The 21,712-nt window shown below is 35.0% G+C and overlaps 1 protein-coding gene across 10 annotated transcripts in view; it reads left to right on the forward strand.

The window, feature by feature from the left end:
• DDX60 (DExD/H-box helicase 60) overlaps positions 1–21,712 on the forward strand; it is a 107,852-nt gene that overhangs the window by 21,507 nt on the left and 64,633 nt on the right. For all 10 annotated transcript variants that reach the window (XR_006708758.1, XR_006708763.1, XM_045463601.1 and 7 more), the window contains 11 exons: positions 674–829; positions 3,898–4,003; positions 4,950–5,065; positions 6,556–6,716; positions 10,837–11,089; positions 12,654–12,820; positions 13,370–13,528; positions 15,310–15,459; positions 17,974–18,093; positions 19,486–19,581; positions 21,190–21,305. Coding sequence is in view for 8 of the 10 variants with exons in the window: in XM_045463601.1 (XP_045319557.1) it covers positions 674–829; positions 3,898–4,003; positions 4,950–5,065; positions 6,556–6,716; positions 10,837–11,089; positions 12,654–12,820; positions 13,370–13,528; positions 15,310–15,459; positions 17,974–18,093; positions 19,486–19,581; positions 21,190–21,305 (1,600 nt within the window). In the remaining 2 variants the exon portion in view is untranslated. The remainder of the gene's footprint in view (positions 1–673; positions 830–3,897; positions 4,004–4,949; positions 5,066–6,555; positions 6,717–10,836; positions 11,090–12,653; positions 12,821–13,369; positions 13,529–15,309; positions 15,460–17,973; positions 18,094–19,485; positions 19,582–21,189; positions 21,306–21,712) is intronic.

Below are 21,712 nucleotides of genomic sequence, written 5' to 3' on the forward strand. Positions count from 1 at the left end.
AAATATATGCATAACATTTAAAAAATATTTACTTTAATTAATATAATCAACCTATTACTGTGAGATATTTAGGGAATTTTAATTTTTTCCCAAAGATAAAGCTGATTTATATATTTGGAAAAAAAATAAAAAATTAAAATTTTTCTTTCTTTGAATTATTTTCTTAGAATAAATTTTCTGCTGTTTCTTAATAGCCAAAAGGGAAAAAAAAACATGTTTTAAGAGAGCTATAGCCCATTGTACACTATTGAAACTTATTTGACCTCTAGAATTTGGTTCCTACACATAGCAAACATTGGAATGAGTTAACTGCATTTAAGTTTAGCAACCCTCTACAAATTTTCTCATCTCTGAAAAATGAGCTTTGTTCAGTTTTATTGGTTGTAGAAGTTATATGTGGCATAACCTTTTTTAACCTTATAAAACTGATATCCACAGTTATTGTTAGCTAAGACAGTTTTAATCTTAATACTTAGCTATCAAAAAGGAAAACAAGATAATTTGAAAATCTATAGTCACATTAGGGACCATATTCATTTAGGTATCGTGTGGAACTCACTGAAAATTTCACTGTTTGAGAAATATTTCAGAACTCTATGAATTTAGTAAAAATGTGTGCTTCTCTATATATAGGAATGACTTTTAATGTTTAGTACTTTTAAATATTATATAGGCCTACATTTGAATTTGGGAGATGTCATTATGAAGGATTATGAACATCTCTGGAATACTGTGTCAAAGTTGGTCAGAAAGTTTTCTGTTGGAAAGCCATTTCCTCTGAGAACAACAAAACTTTCTTTTCTTGAAAAGAGTCCATCACCAATCAAAGGTAATAAATCTATAAATTAATTTGAAATGACAGTTCAAGTCTCTGAAAATGCTACAGGTCTAAATTATTTTCTGGCACTATGCATTTTAATAATAAGTTACCTCTCACTGTATCATTGGGGTTTTATATATATATATATATATATATATATATATATATATATGTTTTGTATATATATATATATGTTTTGTGTGTGTGTGTGTGTGTGTATATGTATATATACATATGTTTTGCTCGTAACTAATTGTTGCCAGTTAAAAAAAAATGCCAGTTATATGTGAGTTTCATTTCTATCAATATGGCGGTATAAATCAGGTGAAAAATCTCTTTCAGGAAACAATTGAAATGCTGGTCAGACACACCAAACATCTTTTTGTATTATCACAGCTAAACTCAAAAAAATAGAAGGGAAATTCCAGGAGTCAAAAATAAAGGGAGAAGCTGATCTCTGGGTAATTCAAAATGAATTACTCTGATAATTTTTAATTATAAGTCCATCTTCCCAAGAATCTGGGGTTTCAATTACCTTGTAAGTAGGGTCAAGATAACACTAAGCCAGATAATTAAGGTGATCAGAAGAATCTGGTACATTCTCTGTAGGGGAAAAACATCATAAGGCCTGGTTTTACAGGATACATGTTTTACTCATACTCTGACAAATCTGAGTACAAATACAAATTTGTAAAACAACAGAGGAAATAAACTGCTAAGAGAAACAATAAGGTATGGAACTAGAATAATTTTGTAATTATCAAAAGTAGAATATACTATATACATACTTAAAATGCTTAAAAAAATAAAATACGAAATTTGAAACATGAGAAATAAAGTAACCAAAGTTGTAGAAATGAAAATACTGTCAATGGATAGGTTAAAAAGCTGATTGGATATTGCTAAAGAGAATGTGTGAACTAGAAATAGATCAAAAGAATTACACTTCAAAATAGAGATGACCATGTTATATACCTTAAGCTTATACAATATTATATGTCAGTTACATCTCAATAAAGCTGGAAAGAACTTAAGAAAAAAAAAGAAATAAGAGATGAAACAATAAAAAAAGATATGTCGAAAAAGAAGATATAATGAAGAAGTCAAGCCTTTCATTCATTTGGAGATTCACAAGGAAAGAATGAACCAATGTGGGTTAGACAATATTTGAGGAGATCGTGGTTGGGTATTGCCTGGATTGATGAAAGACAAGAATTGCACATATAAGGATGTATGATGAATCCCAAGTGGGCTAAATTAAACATAAGCACATATACACTCAGATAAAAACACACACTGGATACAATATAGTAACGCTGTAGAATACAAAAAAATAAATACCTTAACAAGAGTTAAAGTACAAAAATTAGTCTATGATACACTACCCTATAACAATGATAGAAATCAGAATATAGTGAAATTACATATAATTCTTAAAATATCATTTAAGAATGAAGAAATAATTCACCATTGTAAGAAATACAAAAACTAATTTATCCATCATCATAGCATCACAGAAGATGTTTCCATACGATTGAATTTCAGGAAGAATAAATGTCCCCCTAAGGAATATGAGAAGGAAAGCTAATGGGAATTTGGGATGTGTTGATATATTTCCAAATATGGGGGAAGAATATATATACTTTTATATCCAGATGAGTTTCACCAAGACTTAAAATTTATTTATTTATTAAAAAAAATTTTTTTTTTAACGTTTATTTATTTTTGAGACAGAGAGAGACAGAGCATGAACGGGGAGGGGCAGAGACAGAGGGAGACACAGAATCTGAAACAGGCTCCAGGCTCTGAGCTGTCAGCACAGAGCCTGATGCGGGGCTCGAACTCACGGACCGTGAGATCATGACCTGAGCTGAAGTCGGATGCTTAACTGACCAAGCCACCCAGGTGCCCCAAGACTTAAAATTTAAAAAAAAAATTTTAAGTGTTTATTATTTTCGAGAGAGAGAGAAACAGAGGCGTGTGGGGAAGGGGCAGAGAGAGCAGGAGACAAAGAGTCCAAAGAAGGCTCCAGGATCTGAGCTGTCAGCAGAGAGCCCAAAGCAGGGCTCAAACCCATGAACTGTGGGATCATGACCTGAGCTGAAGTCAGACGCTCAACCAACTGAGCTACCCAGGCACCCCTCACCAGACACAGACTATTGAGTGCAAGTAATTTATTGATCCCAGGAAGAGCAAATAAGGAAGTGGTTAGGTAAGATCGGGAAGAGAACAAAACCAATGTAGGACAGGCTACTGGTTTCCACTGTGGGTAACTACAGGTAGATTTCACTGAGAATCTTAGAATGGTGTACAAACCACCTCAGAGATGTCTCACCTGCAGAGACTGGGGCATTTACTGTGAAATTCTTGTCATGTTTTTGGCTGAGGGTTATCTCTGGGGCAGTGGAGACTCAGCACTTCTGGCCTTCTTCACATGGCTGTAAGAAGAAAAGTGCTCTGGCAGAGACTTGGAGGAGGAAGATGTCAGGCAAACACAGAACAGTGAACACCAAGGGATTAACAGGCACAGCGATAGCAGCTTACCTACAATTATGAACCAGATAGTAATAAAAAAGCATTTATTAGCCAAATATTATATATAGGATATATGTGTGTTATGTTTATGTGTATATATAGAAATACATATACACATATATATCTATACATGGATATCAAAGAGCATGTAAGAAAATACTGTAATGATACCAAATTTCATTTCCCCTAGCTTCTTTTTTATTTCATTTTCTTAAAAGTATTTATAGGGTAGATATCTGAGTAAGAGTTCCATATTCAAATTCCTTATAATGGGGGAAAATAAAAGGAATAAAGAGGACACAGGTATTTTTCTACTTACCTATGTGCCTAAATGCTGCCTATTTCGTTATACTCTGCTATGTTCCAAAATGTTTTAATGTGGGTAATAGCTGTATGGGAAGGTCTGGAATTGATAAATGTAAATAAAATCAATGAAAAATGGTTTTTAATGTAAAACTTTACAAAATGATGTATAATATTCCTGTATGAAAGTTTCACATTTTACAATGTTTTAATTTTTTTTTTTTTTTACTTCTTTACAGATACTTCCAAGGAAAATATTCCTAACTTGGGTTTTATTCCAATGTCATGTGAATTGGTTGATAAGTTTGTTGGTGACATTTTGAAAGATTTGCCTTTCTTAAAGAGGTATAAGAACAAAAATGTCTCAATAAATGATTGGGTGGACAAATGATTTACAACAAATGTCGCAATTCTATGAAGTGCAACAGATTAAATGGAATATATTAGATGCAATATGTGTTTGTAATACCGAATGAGTTTAATAGCAAATTTATCAGTGTCTTTGATCTTAACTAGGTTAAAATCAACATGGTTTAAAAAAATTTTTTTAATGTTTATTTCTTTTTGAGAGAGAAAGAGAGACAGAGCATGAACAGGGAAGGGGCAGAGAAAGAGGGAGTCAGAGGATCCGAAGCAGAGTCCAGGCTCTGTGCCGTCAGCACAGAGCCCAACGCAGGGCTTGAACTCACTAACCACGAGATCATGACCTGAGCTGAAGTCGGTCACACTGAGCCACCCAGATGCCTCCAAATCAACATGGTTTTAATCTTAGAGTAAAATTACTCCAGCTGGGGTTGCCTGGGTGGCCCAGTCGGTGAAGTGTTTGACTCCTGACTTTGGCTTGGATCATGATCTCACAGTTGGTGAGATCAAGCCTTGCAACTGGCTATGTGGGCTGTGCAGAGTCTGCTTGGGATTCTTTATCTCCCTCTCTCTGCCTTCCCCTGCCAATGCATGTGCACATGTGCAGCTCTCTTTTTCTCTCTCAAAATAAATAAATAAACATTTTTAAAAAAGTACTCCAGCTGGATATTTTTAATTAATGGATCAATAATGAATATTTGTTGATGTTGATGGTACTGTTAGACATGTTGGCTAGATTCTGGGTTCTTAGGCACCTAATAAACTGCTTTTTGGATTCTAACACCCACATCATCTTACAGAAAGAGGAAAGATGGCTGTGATTTTTTAAAAATATTAAAAAATGAAATCTAAAAAAATGAAATCTGTTCTGTGTTCTGTTTAGAAGCATGAAATTTAAAATATGCATATATTTCTTTTTGTATCATAGCGATGATCCTGTTGTAACTTCACTGGTTAAACAAAAGGAATTTGATGAACTTGTGCATTGGCATTCTCACAGACCACTTAGTGATGATTATGACAGGACAAAGTGTCAATTTGATGGTGAGTACTGTGACTCTGGTGAAATAAATTAAAATCAATTTCAGTCTCTGCTTTTTATTTTGTAATGAAAAATTACCAGGTTAGGAGCCACAGTTATACTTCTTTTTTTTTCTTTAATTTTTTTTGAGAGAGAGCTCATATGCATGTGCATGCAACTGGGAGAAAGACAGAGTGAGAGGCAGAGAGAGAATCTTAAGCAGACTCAGGGTTCGATTTCACAAGTGTGAGATCATGACCTGAGCTGAAATCAAGAGTCAGACACTTAACTGACTGAGCTACCCAGGCACCCTATAAGTTATATTTCTTGAATAATGATAGTCTACAAGGTATTTAGATGTATGACAGTAAAGATGGTAATGAAGAAGTCCCACTTCGTTTACTGATAGTCATAGGTACACAGGTATGCAGATGTCCTAGGAAGTGAACCAATCCTGCATTTGTCCCCATAAAAATTAGAAGCTGTTTTAAAGAAATATGATTTATAGTTAAAATGCCTGTGTATTCCTTGAAGTTCAAAACACCAAGGCCATAGTCTTTCAAGCAATTTCAGCTGCTTTTACATCACCCAGTTGATTACATGTACCAAGTTCTAGCATTTTATGTACCTTCCTGCTGAGGACGGTTAGAACTGCAAAAAGAGGCCCATGAAATCACTAACAGTAGATCCATAGAGATCGAATTAGGGATCTTGTCTCATTGGTTCCCTTGTCTTCATCTCACTTTTGTCTATCCTGATGCTTAACCTCCACCCTTCTTCAAGTTGACAAAACTTACAGAAGAATTGAGGAGTGTGCATAGTAAGCTCACTCATATGAAATACTTGTCAGTCTGCGTTTATAAATGGCTACTCAGATCCTGAAAGATGTGGGGGGGTCTTTTAGATTAATCATTAATATCCTTCAAAGTGGCTTAATTTGATATATGTAGATATAGACACAGAAAAATTAACCAGCTGAATTATTGTCTAAATTGTAGTTTGTTTTGGGTGTGGGAGCAAGTCATACCTTGATTGTTGGGATTTCCTGTGTCATTGGATTTTTCCATAGTGAAAGTATTCTTCAGTTGCTAAGCTGTTGGCTCTGCAGCTATGGTTGGAGTAAGGATTTTCCTATCAAGTGATGCCAGAAGCCAGAATGTCTAAGATGGATATATTCTAGATTTTGCCCCTACCTTCTTCTTAAACTCATTCACAGGGCACATAACAGAGGTAATACCTAGAATCTGTCATTCTTTGTAGCATCCTAATATTTGCTTTGGGAAGTAGACAGTGAAAGAGTGTTTTGTCACTTCTGTCCTTTAAATAAAGTAAAGAATTATTCCATAGACAGGATTTAGCCTGACTTAAGATTCCCTCTTTAACAAAAGTAAATCAGACTAAATTACTATTCCTAACTAAAAAGTACATGTGTGCATGGGATGGTATGAAGAATTAGTGAGAATGTTATTGAAAAAAAATAATAGTTTTACATTTCAAGTCTTTTCTTTTTCAGAAAAATCTAGAGATCCTCGTTTTCTTAGGTCTGTGCAGAAGTATCATGTTTTTCAACGATTTTATGGGAGCTCATTAGAATCAGTCTCTCCAAAAGTTGTTGTAACTCAAGCTGTCAAGCCAAAGAGTAATTTCAGTGTACCCAAGAACAAAAAGGCACATGTAGGTTCTATTAATTCTATCACATTTAAAACCTTTTTTTTCCTTTTCTTAAGTTGATATTTGTTCAATTCCTTTGGTAGTTTCTTTCCATGCTATGCTTTTTCTTTTTATATATGATCGTTGGATTATTTATTATTTATTTGCTAAGAAAGTCTAACCTCCATATAAAAGGTTATATATGATCCACTGTGCATAATAAAATATATATATGTATTTGGAAAAGAATATAAGATATTAAGTTACTAAAGGCTTGGATTTAGAAATGTTGAAGTAAAATTAAAAATATAGTTCTTTGGGAGTTCTGGTCTATGATGACAATATAGGAATTTCCTGAAGTCACCTCCTCCTATAGACATAATGAATTTACAGAGACATACAGAAGAATTCTCCATGAAGACAATCCAGAAACTAGAGAAAGAACTCCTACACATTGAACAAATGAGAAAAAACCCACAATGAAACAGGTAGAAGAGGCTGAGACACATTGTCGCCAAAAACTCCACCACTGGTGCAGACACACAGTTGGGAGAGAACTCACAAGTCTTCAGTTTTTCCTTCAGGAGGAAAGGATTGGGACCAAAATTTTGGGTCTAGCACCCCAACATTTTAGTTCCACCTGAGGAATGAGCCTCCCTAAAACATCTAGCTTTGAAATGCCAACAAAGCTTGCATCCACAAGACCCACAAGACTAGCCTGGCTATCTCCCCTGGGCTCAGCACAGAGGTAGCATACCAAACTGCTCATTCCCTATCTTTCTCCGAAAGAGGCTGATTTGCATACTTTAAAAACAGGGAAATAGGACTATAAGCATTGTTCTAGAGAAAACTATCAAATCACAAAGGAAGAGAAAAAGAGAAGAATAAAGTCAGAAAAAAATTAGTGGCAATAGTAAGTCAATACCTATTAACAGTTAATTTAAATATAAATGGCCTAAATTCTCCAATCAAAAGACATAGAATGGCTGAATGCACACTAATACTAATACTAATATTAATATTTCATTTATAATTGCATCAAAATATCTAGACATAAATTTTACCAAGGAAGTAAAACACCTGTGCTCTGAAAACTATAAAACATCAATTAAAGAAATTGAAAGCGACAAAAAAATGGAAAGATACTCCATGCTCTTCTATTAGAAGAATTATTGTCGAAATGTCCATACTACTCAAAACAATATACAGATTTAATGCATTCCCTATCAAACTACCAACAACATTTTTCACAGAACTAGAACAAATAATCCTAAAATTTATATGGAACCATAAAAGACCGCAAATAGTCAAAGTAATTTTGAAAAAAGAACAAAACTGGAAGTATCACAATATATACACAAGATATACTACAAAACAGCATGATATTGACACAAAAACAGACACATAGATCAATAGAACAGAATAGAGAGCCCAGAAAGAAACCCACACATATATGGTTGTTTCAAGAAAAAGGAGGCAAGAATATTTAATGGGGGAAAGACAGTTTAATAAATAGTGCTGGGAAAATTGGACATCTGCCTGCAAAAGAATGAAAGTAGACTCCTACCATATAACATGCACAAAAATCAACTGAAAATAAAGACTTGAATAAAAGACCTAAAACCATGAAACTCCTAGGAGAAAATGGGGTAAGTGCCTTGGCATTGTTCTTATCAATGATTTTTTTTTTTTTGTATTTGACATCAAAAGCAAAGGGAACAAAAGCAAAAATAAATAACTGAGGTTACATCAAACTAAAAGCTTCTGTATGCCAAAGGAAACCATCACTGAAATGAAAAGGCAGTCTGCTCTATGAGAAGATATTTGCAAAATCTATCTCTAATAAGGGGTTAATATCTAAAATATCTAAAGAACATATTAATAGCAAAACAAACAATCTGATTAAAAATGGGCTGAGTACTGAAAAGAATTTTTTTTCAAAGAAGATCTATGAATAGCCAAAAGGTACATCGTCAGGGAAATGCAAGTCAAAACCACAACGAGATGTCATCTCAGACCTATCGGAATGGCTGTCATGAAAAAGGAGGTAACAAGTGTTGGCAAGGATTTGGAGAAGGGAGAACTCTTATGTACTGTGTGTGGAAATGTAAATGGTACAGCTACTATGAAAAAAATATGGAGGTTACTAAATTAAAAATAGAACTACATAGGAAGTACCAATCCACTTCTGGGTATATATCATAGGAAATGAAAACAGACTGTAGAAGAGTTATCTGCACATCCATGTTCATGGCAGCATTATTTACAATAGCCAAGATATGGAAACAGTGTAAACATTCGTCAATGGATGATTAGATAAAGAGGATGTGATATGTACATACACAAAAGAAGATTGTTCAGCCATAAGAAGGAATTCTTGACATTTATGACAACATGGATAAACCTGGCGATGCTGAGTGAAGTAAGCCAGACAGAGAAAGACAGATACTGCATATCATCACTTATATGTGAAATAAAAAAAAAAAAAAGTTAAATTCATTAGAAGCAGAGAATAGAAAAATGGTTGCCACAGACTGGCTGGGAACAATAGAGGTTGGTAAAAGGATACAAACTTTTAGCTGTACGATGAATAATGTCTGAGAAGCTAATGTAAAATACAGTGACTGTAGTTGATAACACTGTAATGCATCAATGAAATTTGCTAAGACAGTAGATTTTAAATGTTCTCACCCCCCTTAAAATGTAAATATGTGAGATAATTCCCAATGGGGGAAGTTCTTCTACAGTGTATACATATATTAAATCACCATGATGTACACTTTAAATATTTTACAATTTTATTGTTTCATAATACCTCAGTAAAGCTGAAATTATTTAAGAAGTTCAAGCAGAAATAGGGACTTTTGCTTTAATAGTCAAAAAGCAGCCTCTTCAAGCCCAGATAAGTGGTCATTGTGTTTCTCCTTGTGTTGACAACCTCCTTTTTATTTTCATAGCCAATTTTATTGTTAGTGAGATCATCCAATTACAACTTTTTCTCTCTCATTTAGGGCTAGCAAGAAGGTTCTGTGTTTTTTGTTTTGTTTTTTTGAGAGATGTTATAAAGTAGAGAGTTTGCAAAAATTCTTATTACATACTATAAGATATGAAGACTGGAAAAAAATCCCATTTTTTTTCTTTTATGTCATTAGTAATTAAATAAATTCTCTCATTGGGACTAAACACCCTCAACATTGTGTAAATATGCTTTTGTAGCAACTGTTCAGTAAGTCTGCATATTCAAGATATAATAAGCATTGTGTATGGCAAAGGGCCAAAGGTCACTCTCATTGAGAAAGAACCATGCTGAGTTAACCCACTTGGTAGATGAAAACATTGGGACACCTCAAATAATATTGATTAGAATTAAGTATTGAGAAGTGTGGCAACTAATATCGACTTTATTATAGGCAAAGTTTAGATATTAGTTTCATGACTAACCTGAGTAGTGGGAGGTTTATCAGAATTTTCTTGTCAATACATTCTCCAATTTGAATTTTTAAAAATATTTCTTTATTTTTGAGAGAGAGAAGAGAGAGAGAGAGAACACAAGAGCAGGGAAGGGGCAGAGAGAGGGAGACACATAATCTGAACCAGGCTCCAGGCTCTCAGCTGTCAGCACAGAGCCCGACGCGGGGCTGAAACTCATGAACCCTTAGATCATCATGATCTGAGCTGAAGTCGGATGCTTAACCGACTGAGCCACCCAGGTGCCCCTACAATTCTCCAATTTGTTTTTTGCAGATTAATAAATTGGGTTGGTGAAAGTATAGTAAAGTGGGTCCATATTGTATTTAATCCATTACAGGGAGAGCAGCAGGAACAAATGCAGGAGACATGAAAAAACAATGGCCTGATGTTTCTGATCTACACCACTTGAAACCTGCAAAATTATTTGTGGAGAGGCTTTTTAGTCTTAAATTTGTCATAAATTTTCAATTAACAGAGGCTTTAAGAAACAGATACTAGGAAAAAAAGGAAACAGATACTGAAATTAAAGTTGTTCCTATTCAAGAATGGGATGCTTGTCAAAATAATCAATATAGACTTAAAAATATTCTCTCATATGTGAAATTTAATCTTGGGATATTTTCAACTTCTTTTATGGTATGTTTTTTGTTTTTTTGTTTTCCTTTTTGGTCAGGAGACCAAGGCTGAAATAATTACTAGAGAGAATAAGAAGAGGTTATTTGCTAAGGAAGAACAAAAAGAGGAGGAAAAATGGAATGCTCTGTCATTTTCCATTGAAGAGGAAATGAAAGAGAACTTAAACTCTGGAATAAAGAACCTGGAAGATTTTTTAAAATCATGTAAAAGTAACTCTGTGAAATTTCGAGTTGAAATGGTCGCGTTAACTGCCTGCTTGAAAGCGTGGAAAGAACAGTGTCGCGGTAAAGGTATGTGACTCTATATTTTTTGCTTTGATAACTGGAGAATTAATAAAATAAGGTAATGATAATGGATGTCATTTATTAACTGGAAATTTGTGTTAGAAGCCTTAGATGCATTATGTGATTTTATCCTTACAAAATTCCTCTAAGTCTTATTACTTCTTTTATCAGTGAGCAGTGAAATCTCAGAGAGAGTCTAAGTAGCAAATATACAGCACATTCCTAAACAAATTCAAATCAAATCAGTCAAAGATAGGCTTAAGAATAACTACTTCCAAAATTGTGCGCATAGTCAAGGGAACCGACAACGACGGTGAGGCTCCCTGGGAGAATCTGTCGCTCATCTTTGATATCTGAAGTGCAAACATTTTCTTGCTAGGTAAAACTAAGGATTATGTTTGCTGAGCATGTTTGAATTCTTCCAAATGTTGCTATTGCTTGCATGTGCTCTACTTTGCAATTTCTGTAGAATGTGGTAGAATAAAAAAGAAGAGACAAGAAGAGGAAGATAGAGGAGAAATAAAACTGGGTAGAGACATATAAATTGATAACAGGTGAATGATCATGTGCCATAATAGCTCCAAACTGACAATTCTTCCTAGTAAACCTACGTGATCTGTCTGGTTTGAGCATCTCCACACTTGAATCCATTTAACACATGGTTACCAGGTTCTTTTTTTTTTTTTCCCTTCTACTCTTGTTCTGCTAACTTCAATCTCCTTTAACATAGTCAGCCTTTCATTGTGGATTCTGTCACAGTGAGAAGCATAAGATTTGGCTTATATATTTCTCCCTAAACAACATGTTATATCAGAATTTGCAGTTGATTGCTACTAAGAAAGATCAGAATTCAGTGGCTTACTCTCCTGAGGGGAAGAATTCTGTATTGAATTTGTTTTGTAGTCTCTTACAGTATTGAGTGGGTGTTTGGTAATATTTGTTAGATAGCTAAGATATAAGCTTATTGGAGAAAGGGCGAAATTAAAAACAGCCCTAACATGGTAACTATGGAAAGATTAGAAGTGTGGAGGAATAAAAAAGATATTTATAACTATAAAGAAATGAAGAAGAATTAGCAAAGTCTGTATCTGGCAGTTGTAACAGACCGATTGAATTGACACCCTCCAATGATTACACCAAATAGTTATCTGTGGTCAATAGTAGAATTCAATAAATGTTGCAAAGTTTTTAACCAGATCTTTAAAGTCATCTAAATATTTTTCTTTGACCACGGTAGAGCACACATGAAAATAATAGGTGGAGAAAAGATTTGTTGTTCCCCAGAACTCTTATACAACCTTGAACTTTAACAATCTTCTTTCTATCATGAACTATAAGATTTTTCTTTGTCTCTGTTACTTGCACAGCTATTTCCCGGTTACCCATGGAGATGATGAAGTGGGTATAGCTGCACTTTTATTACATTTTTCCTAGTCCTCTTTATTCCAAAACCTTTGTTAATGTTAAGATAGTGAATTTAACTAGGTCAGATTGATAGCCTGGATGACTAATCTTGGATAATCAAACATTACTTTTGATGATCTTTGTATGTTGTTTATTGTTTGCTAAGGTGAAAGCACAAAAGATTTAAGTATAGCTGTTCAAATGATGAAAAGGATCCACTCCTTGATGGAAAGATACCCAGAACTTTTGCAGGAGGCAGATCAGCAACTCATAGCCAGATGTCTGAAGTACTTAGGATTTGATGAATTGACAAGGTCTTTATATCCAACCCAGGTAATTTTCAGAATAGCTCCATTTTAATAGAATAATTATTGGGTATACATAAAGTATCTTGCAAATTAAGTCACCTCTTCTAGATTTTTTTTTTTTATACTGACAGTATTTCCTCCAAGTTCAAAGTCATTTACTAGTGATTCAGCTGCCTGTACTTGAGATAATCTAGAATTAGAAAATTGATACAAATGCTTGTCTGGACAAACAGACTAACTGCCAGGTAATTTCTGCAAAGCCTTAAAACTAATCCTGTGTTTAATTCTAGCAAACAGTTTAAAAACTATATAGTAATTATTTAATTGTCTTTAAATATATTAGATTGTAGCTATAAATACCATAATGGATATTTGAAAATCTTGATGTTTATCAATATACTCACAGTTAAGATAATGATTTAGGTGGTAAAGAACTTGTTCAATAAATATTACAAAACTGAAAATGTGGTAAAATACTTTTCTCATAAAAAGTGCTCAGTAATAAATATTTTAATTATTTAAACAATGTTATAGTTTAAAATCACTTTCCAAATGGACTTTTGAATTAATATAGGTTGTAGGAGATGACATAGAGGAGAAGAAAATGGATAAATATTCAGTTGGCATGGGACCAGTTCGGTTTCAACTACAATACATGGGCCATTATTTGATACGAGATGAGAGAAAAGATCCAGATCCCAGAGTTCAGGATTTTATTCCTGACACGTGGCAGGTAATAATTGAATGAAACAAAAATTTTATTTTATTTGTATTTTATTATTAAATGTTATCTCAGAAACTTTTCATTATTGTGGCTTTACATCTTATATTTGGCATGAACTTAATATTGAGTCCTGTCATTTAAAATTATTTCGTCATTGAAAATGTTATTGGTAAATTCTTTTTCACTTAAAGTGAAATTTTCTTTTCATTCGTTTTTTTGTATATTGACCATTGCCTAGGAGGTACTTTGATGAATTCACATATATATTTTTAAAGTTGTCTGTGTGTCGTCCAGTTGTATCATTGCGGAGCAATCTCTGTGTTTTCCCTGTGTCAATAGGATTTCACATGTAAATGTGCACAATTTTGGTAGTTTAAATAGTACAGCAATTGTTTAGATATTTACATGCTACACATGTTACCATAGTAGTGATTCTTCTATAAATAAATGTAAAATTGATGGATATAAAACTTAGAATTAAATGGTGTGGTTCTGCATAGATTGGACTAAAAAAATTGCTGATAAATTGAACATGTTTACCTATAAAAGTGCAATTTCATAGGTTCAATCAAACAGACTTCCAGTTCAGAATATGACTTTATCTTAAGAAGTTGTGGTTTATATATACAATGGAATACTGCTTGGCAGTGAGAAAGAACGAAATATGGCCTTTTGTAGCAACATGGGTGGAACTGGAGAGTGTTATGCTAAGTGAAATAAGTCATACAGAGAAAGACAGATACCATATGTTTTCACCCTTATGTGGATCCTGAGAAACTTAACAGAAGACGGTGGGGGAAGGGAAGGGGAAAAAAAAAATGTTACAGAGAGGGAAGGAGGCAAACCATAAGAGACTCTTAAATACTGAGAACAAACTGAGGGTTGATGGGGGGTGGGGCGGGAGGGGAAAGTGGGTGATGGGCATTGCGGAGGGCACTTGTTGGGATGGGCACTGGGTGTTGTATGGAAACCAATTTGACAATAAATAATCATATTAAAAAAACAGAATATGACTTTATCTTATATTGATGATGGTGGGATATCTTAAAAAAACTCCCTCCTCCTTTTCAGTAATGAGAGGACTAGTTCCTTACTTTAGTGCAGGACACAAAGCAGCCAGATGCTCTCCATTAATCCCCTGCACATTTCAGTTCTTTTGATGTACACTTTGAGGTGTGGCCCAGAGTGGACCTAGATGAAGAATGTGCGGACTGAGTGAGGTTTGGGATGTTTTTCCATCTTCTGCCAAATCATATGATTTTTTGATTATTCATCATTTTGATGAATAAAAGCATAAACTGAGGGGATGAAATTTCACATGCCCTCCAAAGGAGGGATCTGGTATTCTTCTATATACAAAGTAAAAGGTAACTGGTAAAATTATGAATGGTTGATTTTTTTCTCCTCAGCTACCTTTTCACCATCATAAAAAATACATACTGGTTAGTTCTTAGAGCTTCATTTCTCAAAGCCTTTGGAGAAGAGCTGTATTTAGTCAATGACAAATACTTAGAAAAAAAAAAATCTTCCCAATGACAAGATACTTTCTTCAGTCTCAGTCTCCATTTTTCACACACAAACCTACCTCCGGATGCTCAAAAGCGTAACAATTCTCTCTTCTGAGAGAATGCCGCGAGTTCTTCAGACTTTCCTGTTATGTTTCTTCATGTGTTTTCAACTCCCAGTTATTCCATTTGAAGTTCAGAAAAATATTGGAAGTGTATTCATATATTTGTTTTGGTAACATGCTGTTCCTGTTGTCCACATGAATGGTGTTCTGAACCCTGCAGCGTGAACTCCTCGATGTTGTGGATAATAATGAGTCAGCAGTGATTGTTGCCCCAACGTCCTCGGGCAAAACCTATGCTTCCTACTACTGCATGGAGAAAGTGCTGAAGGAGAGCAATGAAGTGGTGGTCGTGTATGTTGCACCAACAAAGGTAGCGCTCACGTGACTTGAAGTTTCTCTTTCATTCCTGATCCTCCTCTTTTAAGATAATGCATCTAGTCACGCGGTGAATCTATTTCACTTTTTGTTATTTATTTATTTTCCAGTCTTCTTAATCTATAATTGGCATATAACATTATTTTGTTATTTAAGGTGTACCAAACATAATTCGGTATGTGTGTATATTGTGAAATGATTGCCACGGTGAGCTTAGTTAACGCCATCACCTCATATAGCTACAAACTCTTTTAGTGATGAGAGCTTTTAAGATCTATATATACTCTTAGTAACATTCAGCTATGCAGTACAGTATTGTTAAACATAGTCACCATGCTCTACATTACATATCTACTACTTATTTCAAAACTGGAAGTTCATACCTTTTGTCCACCTTCACTCATTTCATCCATCCCCTCTTACCCCTACCCTCTGGTACCCACCAATTTATTCTCTGTTTCCAGAACTTTCACTTTGTTTTTTGACCCGCATTTTCCCCTGCCAGTTTCAGAGGCCAAAATAACACTTTTCTTAGAGCCATTGTGAGGAAAAAGTCTGGTCTTGGGATTTTGTCATTCAGCATTATATTTGAATTGAGAGAAGCACCCACACTTTGCTGGGCAATGTTGAGTCTCTTAGGAATCTAATACTGCCTTTCCAGAATTCATGAGATTGATCTAATCTGCTGTTGGGCATTTGTAACTGGCCTGTTTCTCAAGCCAGATTGTTTTGCCATTTTTCTTTTATGTCTATTACTGCCTAATGTTGAGCTTAAAAACAGAAAGTATGATCTTTGTCGTTTAGGAGAAAGTTTGATTTATGGAAAGTATGTTTGCATCTCCTCATTCATGACCCTTTGCTTGTAATGTGATTACTCTTAGGAAAGGCAAATTTAGTTGAGATAACTTTAATTCTATAGATTAAAATGAATTCAAATTCCATTTCAGTTTCTAGGAAAATGTGTAAAGTTTAGTGACTTGTGGTCAGCCTGAGAACGAGATTGATCAATACGGTTCGTTGAAATTGGCACTTTATTTTTTATTGTAGCTTTTTGGTTTTTCATGGCTATTAAAACATTAAGTGCTCATTGCAGGAATTAATAATATTTATCAAGAAAAATTAAGCTAACCAGAGATGGAATTTTAGTAAGTCAACACTGTACATATTGCCAAATTACTCTCTTAAAAGTTTAAATCCATTTTTATTTCCACCGGCACGTATGGCAGTGTATAGTCTCTTTTCTTCTCCAACATTTCTATTATCACTTGAAAAGTTTCTGCCAAAAAAATAAAGTTTCTGCGATACTGACAGGTGAAAACTTCTCCCAGATTTCAATTTGCGTTTCTGTGATCACTAGTCCTTTGGGTATCTTTATGTGATTTTTTTTTTGGACATTGACATTTTGTTTTTGTAATTTTTTTTAATGTTTACTTATTTTTGACAGAGAGACAGAGAGAGAGACAGAGTGCGAGCAGGGGAGGGGCAGAGAGAGAGGGAGACAGAGAATCCCAAGCAGGCTCTAGGCTCTGAGCTGTCAGCACAGAGCCCGATGTGGGGCTCGAGCTCACGAACTGTGAGATCATGACCTGAGCAGAAATTGGACGTTCAACCAACTGAGCCACCCAGGCACCCCTGGGCATTGACATTTCTTTATTCATGAACTACTTGTGGATGCATTTGCCCATGTTTTGATTTTTAAGGAAGAAGTGGGCTTTTCTTTTTATTGAGTTGTTAGAGTTTTGTATACTAAGTATATTATTCTTTATATGTTATAATAAATATACTTTTATTTTGGCTTTTTACTATATTGGGTCATATAAATGATAATAATCTGTTCATATCTTTGTGTAGTCAGGCTTATCAATGTTTTCATTTAGTATTTCCATGTGTGTGCCCAGATATATGAAAATATATGAAAATGTTCACTTTTAGTGTCTTTATGTGTATGTTTTAACCTTTATGTTTTAATCTGTGTGGATTTGGTGGGGGGGTGGTGTGTGCATAAGTGTGAAATAGATGTTCATAGATTTCCACATACTCAGTTCCACTAGCCAGGCTACCTACTTGATCCAAAGTATTCAGGTATCTATATTTAAACTTTAGGTATCTGAAGGAAGTCCCCAAATATGAGAACTACAAATCTGACTATCCTTCACTTGATCTTTCTTTTATAGTAGACTCACAGCTTCTTTCTAAGCCTTTGTCAAAGGTATTCAGCTATTTTCTTTCTTATGTGTGAGCAACATTTCCTGTTTTTTCTGATTAAGCCATTTTTTTCCCATTTTACTTTAAGTTGAGGTTTATCAATGAGGTTCACATGCTTAGTCAAATATCTCAAAGAGAATATGTGAGTGTATTTAGAGTAGATGGGTATAAGAAAGGGGCTGTTAAGCTTCTGTACTTGTAGTCATACATATTTTTAGACTGTTCCTGTTGTTCTCTGAGGTTTCACCTGTGCTTTATTATGTGATTATTGAATCTCTTCCTTTATCAATCCTTTATCAATCAGGCCCTTGTTAATCAAGTGGCAGCAACTGTTCAGAGTCGTTTTACCAAAAATCTGCCAAATGGTGAAGCTCTATGTGGTGTTTTTACAAGGGATTATCGTCATGATGCCCTAAACTGTCAGGTAGGATATATTAATTAATGCACTTGTTATTAAATTACTTAATAGTACTAATATATGTTTCTTATACTAGAGATTCCACATCTGCACAAAGCCTTGTGGAAATTTTTTTTTTTTAATTTTTTTTTTCAACGTTTATTTATTTTTGGGACAGAGAGAGACAGAGCATGAACGGGGGAGGGTCAGAGAGAGAGAGGGAGACACAGAATCGGAAACAGGCTCCAGGCTCTGAGCCATCATGAGCCATCAGCCCGGAGCCTGACGCGGGGCTCGAACTCACGGACCGTGAGATCGTGACCTGGCTGAAGTCGGACGCTTAACCGACTGCGCCACCCAGGCGCCCCTATTTTTTTTTTGAATTTACAAGAGATGAATGACTTCACAGAAAATTTAATATTGTTATATTCCAAAGAGTGAGAACTAGCACTTGTCTTTCTCTGAGGATGCTTAAATTTTGATTTCATATTTCAGTTATTGTTTACTGCATCATCTTGATTTATAAATGGATTCAAAATGATCTGAAGAATCCAATGTTATTAAAAATTCACAAACACCGATTTCTAACAAGAATTACTTTGTCTTGCTAATTAGGAAACTCTTACTGTTCTTGATGAGTAGGATACTCATCATAATTTCAAAAATGTTGTGTTATTTATAGAATACCTGACACTAAGTAAATCATAGATAGTTTTCCTCCTTAACGAATTCATAAATAAACAAGTAAGACTGAACAAAAAGTGAAAAGATGATCGTAGAACACAGCAGAGCAGGCATGAAGATATGCTACCCAGATTGCCTCTCAAGGACAGTTTTGCTGCCCAAATGTGGCGAGGGTGGTCAAGACAAATACTAGCTGTCAGTTCCTCCAGTTCTGCCTCCACAATCTGTGTCCTGTGGCTGAGTTAGGCTAGAGTATGAACACCGGGACATTTTGGCCTGATGTGGACTATTTCTGACAACCAGTATTCACTCCAGAATTCTGAGCCAGGTTGGCCAGGGTTTCTTCAGGCTTGTTTTGAAGGTTAGCTCCTTCCTCAGCCCAATCCTCCTTCTCCCCATGTTTGAAAATAGAAATTCTTCAAACAAAACTATCTCAGGGTCCGATTTTGAGGAAATAAACCTGTGATGATTAACTCTGTTTGTATTGCTTTGAATGCTTATACATAAGAATTTTAAACTTCAAACTGATATTTGCCACTTTGATGCATAAGAATTATAGTTTCATAAGGTTCAACCTAATATATCACAATTTTAAAGAAACATTCTCAAAAGTAATACTATATCCTAGTTATTAGCAGGTACATTTAGGAGTTATAACTCTATCTTTATATTCTTATAACAAAGTCTGCACATAGTAAGTACTCAAAATGTTTGTTTATGCAATGTTATTTTTAGGTACTTATTACAGTGCCTGCCTGCTTTGAAATTCTGCTGTTATCTCCTCATCGCCAAGCATGGGTGAAAAGGATCAGATATGTTATATTTGATGAGGTAGGTTTGGTATTATTTCTCTAGGTTGATTTCCTAGTGTGCATAAGTGTCATAATGAAGATATTTGGTGCTTCAAGACATCTGTCCCTTTGTGTAGAGTTCAGGTTTGGTGGTGGCGGGGGTGGGGGAGGTGCTGCCTTTTAAATGGTTTCCCCAGTGAATCATATGTCTTTTGGCTCTGTTTTCCTGTTGTGATTCAATAGGGGTTATTAGTATATGCTGCGGAACTCTGTGTGGCAAAGATACCTGCTATTGGTGACTACTGTTTCAGGGGAGCACAATTAACCACCATGGCATAAGTTTTCCTGGACAGAGATTTCAAAATCCAAACTTTGATCTCTAAAGCAAAGAATTTTGGTCTCTAATAATAATGACAGTTATGTAAGTTATTTTATCAGTCATGGACCCAACAGGAAACAAATGGCACAGTAAAAACACAACAATTCAAGAAGAGAGTTTTCCAAAAATGTGTGTGAGGGAAACTATAAAGATTAATACAGTAACCTAGGCCAGTAACTTACCCCTGTGCTTTAAGGGGCAAGGCAAAGAAGCAGTTACTTAGACTCAGAAGGAGATTCTGATTGAGCTAGCCACACTGTGAGTACTTATCTTAGTTGAGGGACATAGGTAGGTAACCATTAAGGAAAGGATCCAGTGGAATAAAGACCTCATGCTCATTCTCCTCCCTTCTTCTGATCCCTTGCCAAGGCTGTCCATTGGCCGAGTCCAGTGGAACCTGAGAATATTGGAGTTCTTTTAAAGCAATCTCTATAGGTCATTTTTTTTGGCCAACGAGAGCAGGATAGAAAACAATGGAGATTTACAGGGGCAAATAGAAGATATTTACATTTTTATAATAGGAATTAGTATCTTGTTCCATGTGTAAAGGAAGATACTGAAGAAATTTAATTAGAGACATGGCCTGATCGAATTTTTCTTTTAGACCTATCATTCTGGCTAATGATATGAAGAATGCTGGGGGCATTAAGGGAAGCTAGGATAATAGTCAGGAGGATATTGTGGTAGTGCACTGAGATGTGATGATGACTTGGCTGGCAGTAGACGTGCAAAGAAATGCGTAGATTTGAAAGAAATTTCCAGAAGTAAGAGAAAGAGGAATTATTGATGGGTTGATTATGAGGATTAAAGAAAATTTGTGTAGGGGTGCGTGGGTAGCTCAGTTGGTTAAACGTCAGACTCTTGATTTCGGCTCTGGTCATGATCTCACATTTTGTGGGATGGAGCCCCCTGTTGTACTCTGTGCTGATGGCACTAACAGTGTGGAGCCTGATTGGAATTCTCTCTCTCTCTCTCTCTCTCTCTCTCTCTCTCTCTGTCTCTCCCTCTCTTTCTCTCCTCCTCCCTACCTCTCTCTCTCTTTCTTTCTTTCTCCCTCTCTCTCAAAAGTAAGTAAATAAATATTTTAAAAAACCAAGAAAATACATGTCAAATTTTTCTATTATCTGGATTTGGGGATATTTATAAAAACTTCGTATGGGCAGTTAAAGGTAACAGGAAAGTGTGTATGATGATCCAAGCTCTTACGTCCTGTTTTAATTTGCTATTTTTAAGTAAGCTTTTCAAAGGAGATTTTTTTTGCTTTAATAGGTCCATTGTCTTGGTGGAGAAATTGGAGCAGAAGTCTGGGAGCATCTCCTTGTCATGATCCGATGTCCCTTTTTGGCTCTTTCAGCTACCATAAGTAACCCTGAACATCTTACTGAGTAGGCCTTATGTTCCAATTTATATAAATGCTTTTGTATTTAAAATTTTATACTTTCTATATGGGTTCTGATGAGTTTCATAACATTCTGGTGAGTTTATTAACCTATCTCCGACTATTTAAGGAACAGAGCATCAATAGCACCTCCTAGCAGGTGCTGAGAAAGGCCACACTTAATAAAAGAAAATCGAGGAATGTCCCAGGCAGATCTGCAATTGAGTAGAAAATTTCTTTCATATCCCTAAAAAAAGTTCACTGTAAGTGATAGATCTGTGTTCTTTGTTTTAGTCCTTTAGCAAGACATAAAAAATAAAATAGTATAATGACACACTCTGCCCCAGACCCTGAGATTTCTTATCTTGGCCCACTTTCTAGATGTTTGGAAAGATAGCAAAGACTTAATAATTG

Source organism: Leopardus geoffroyi, chromosome B1, assembly GCF_018350155.1.
Source record: "Leopardus geoffroyi isolate Oge1 chromosome B1, O.geoffroyi_Oge1_pat1.0, whole genome shotgun sequence".
In the NCBI taxonomy this organism is placed as follows: Eukaryota; Metazoa; Chordata; class Mammalia; order Carnivora; family Felidae; genus Leopardus; species Leopardus geoffroyi.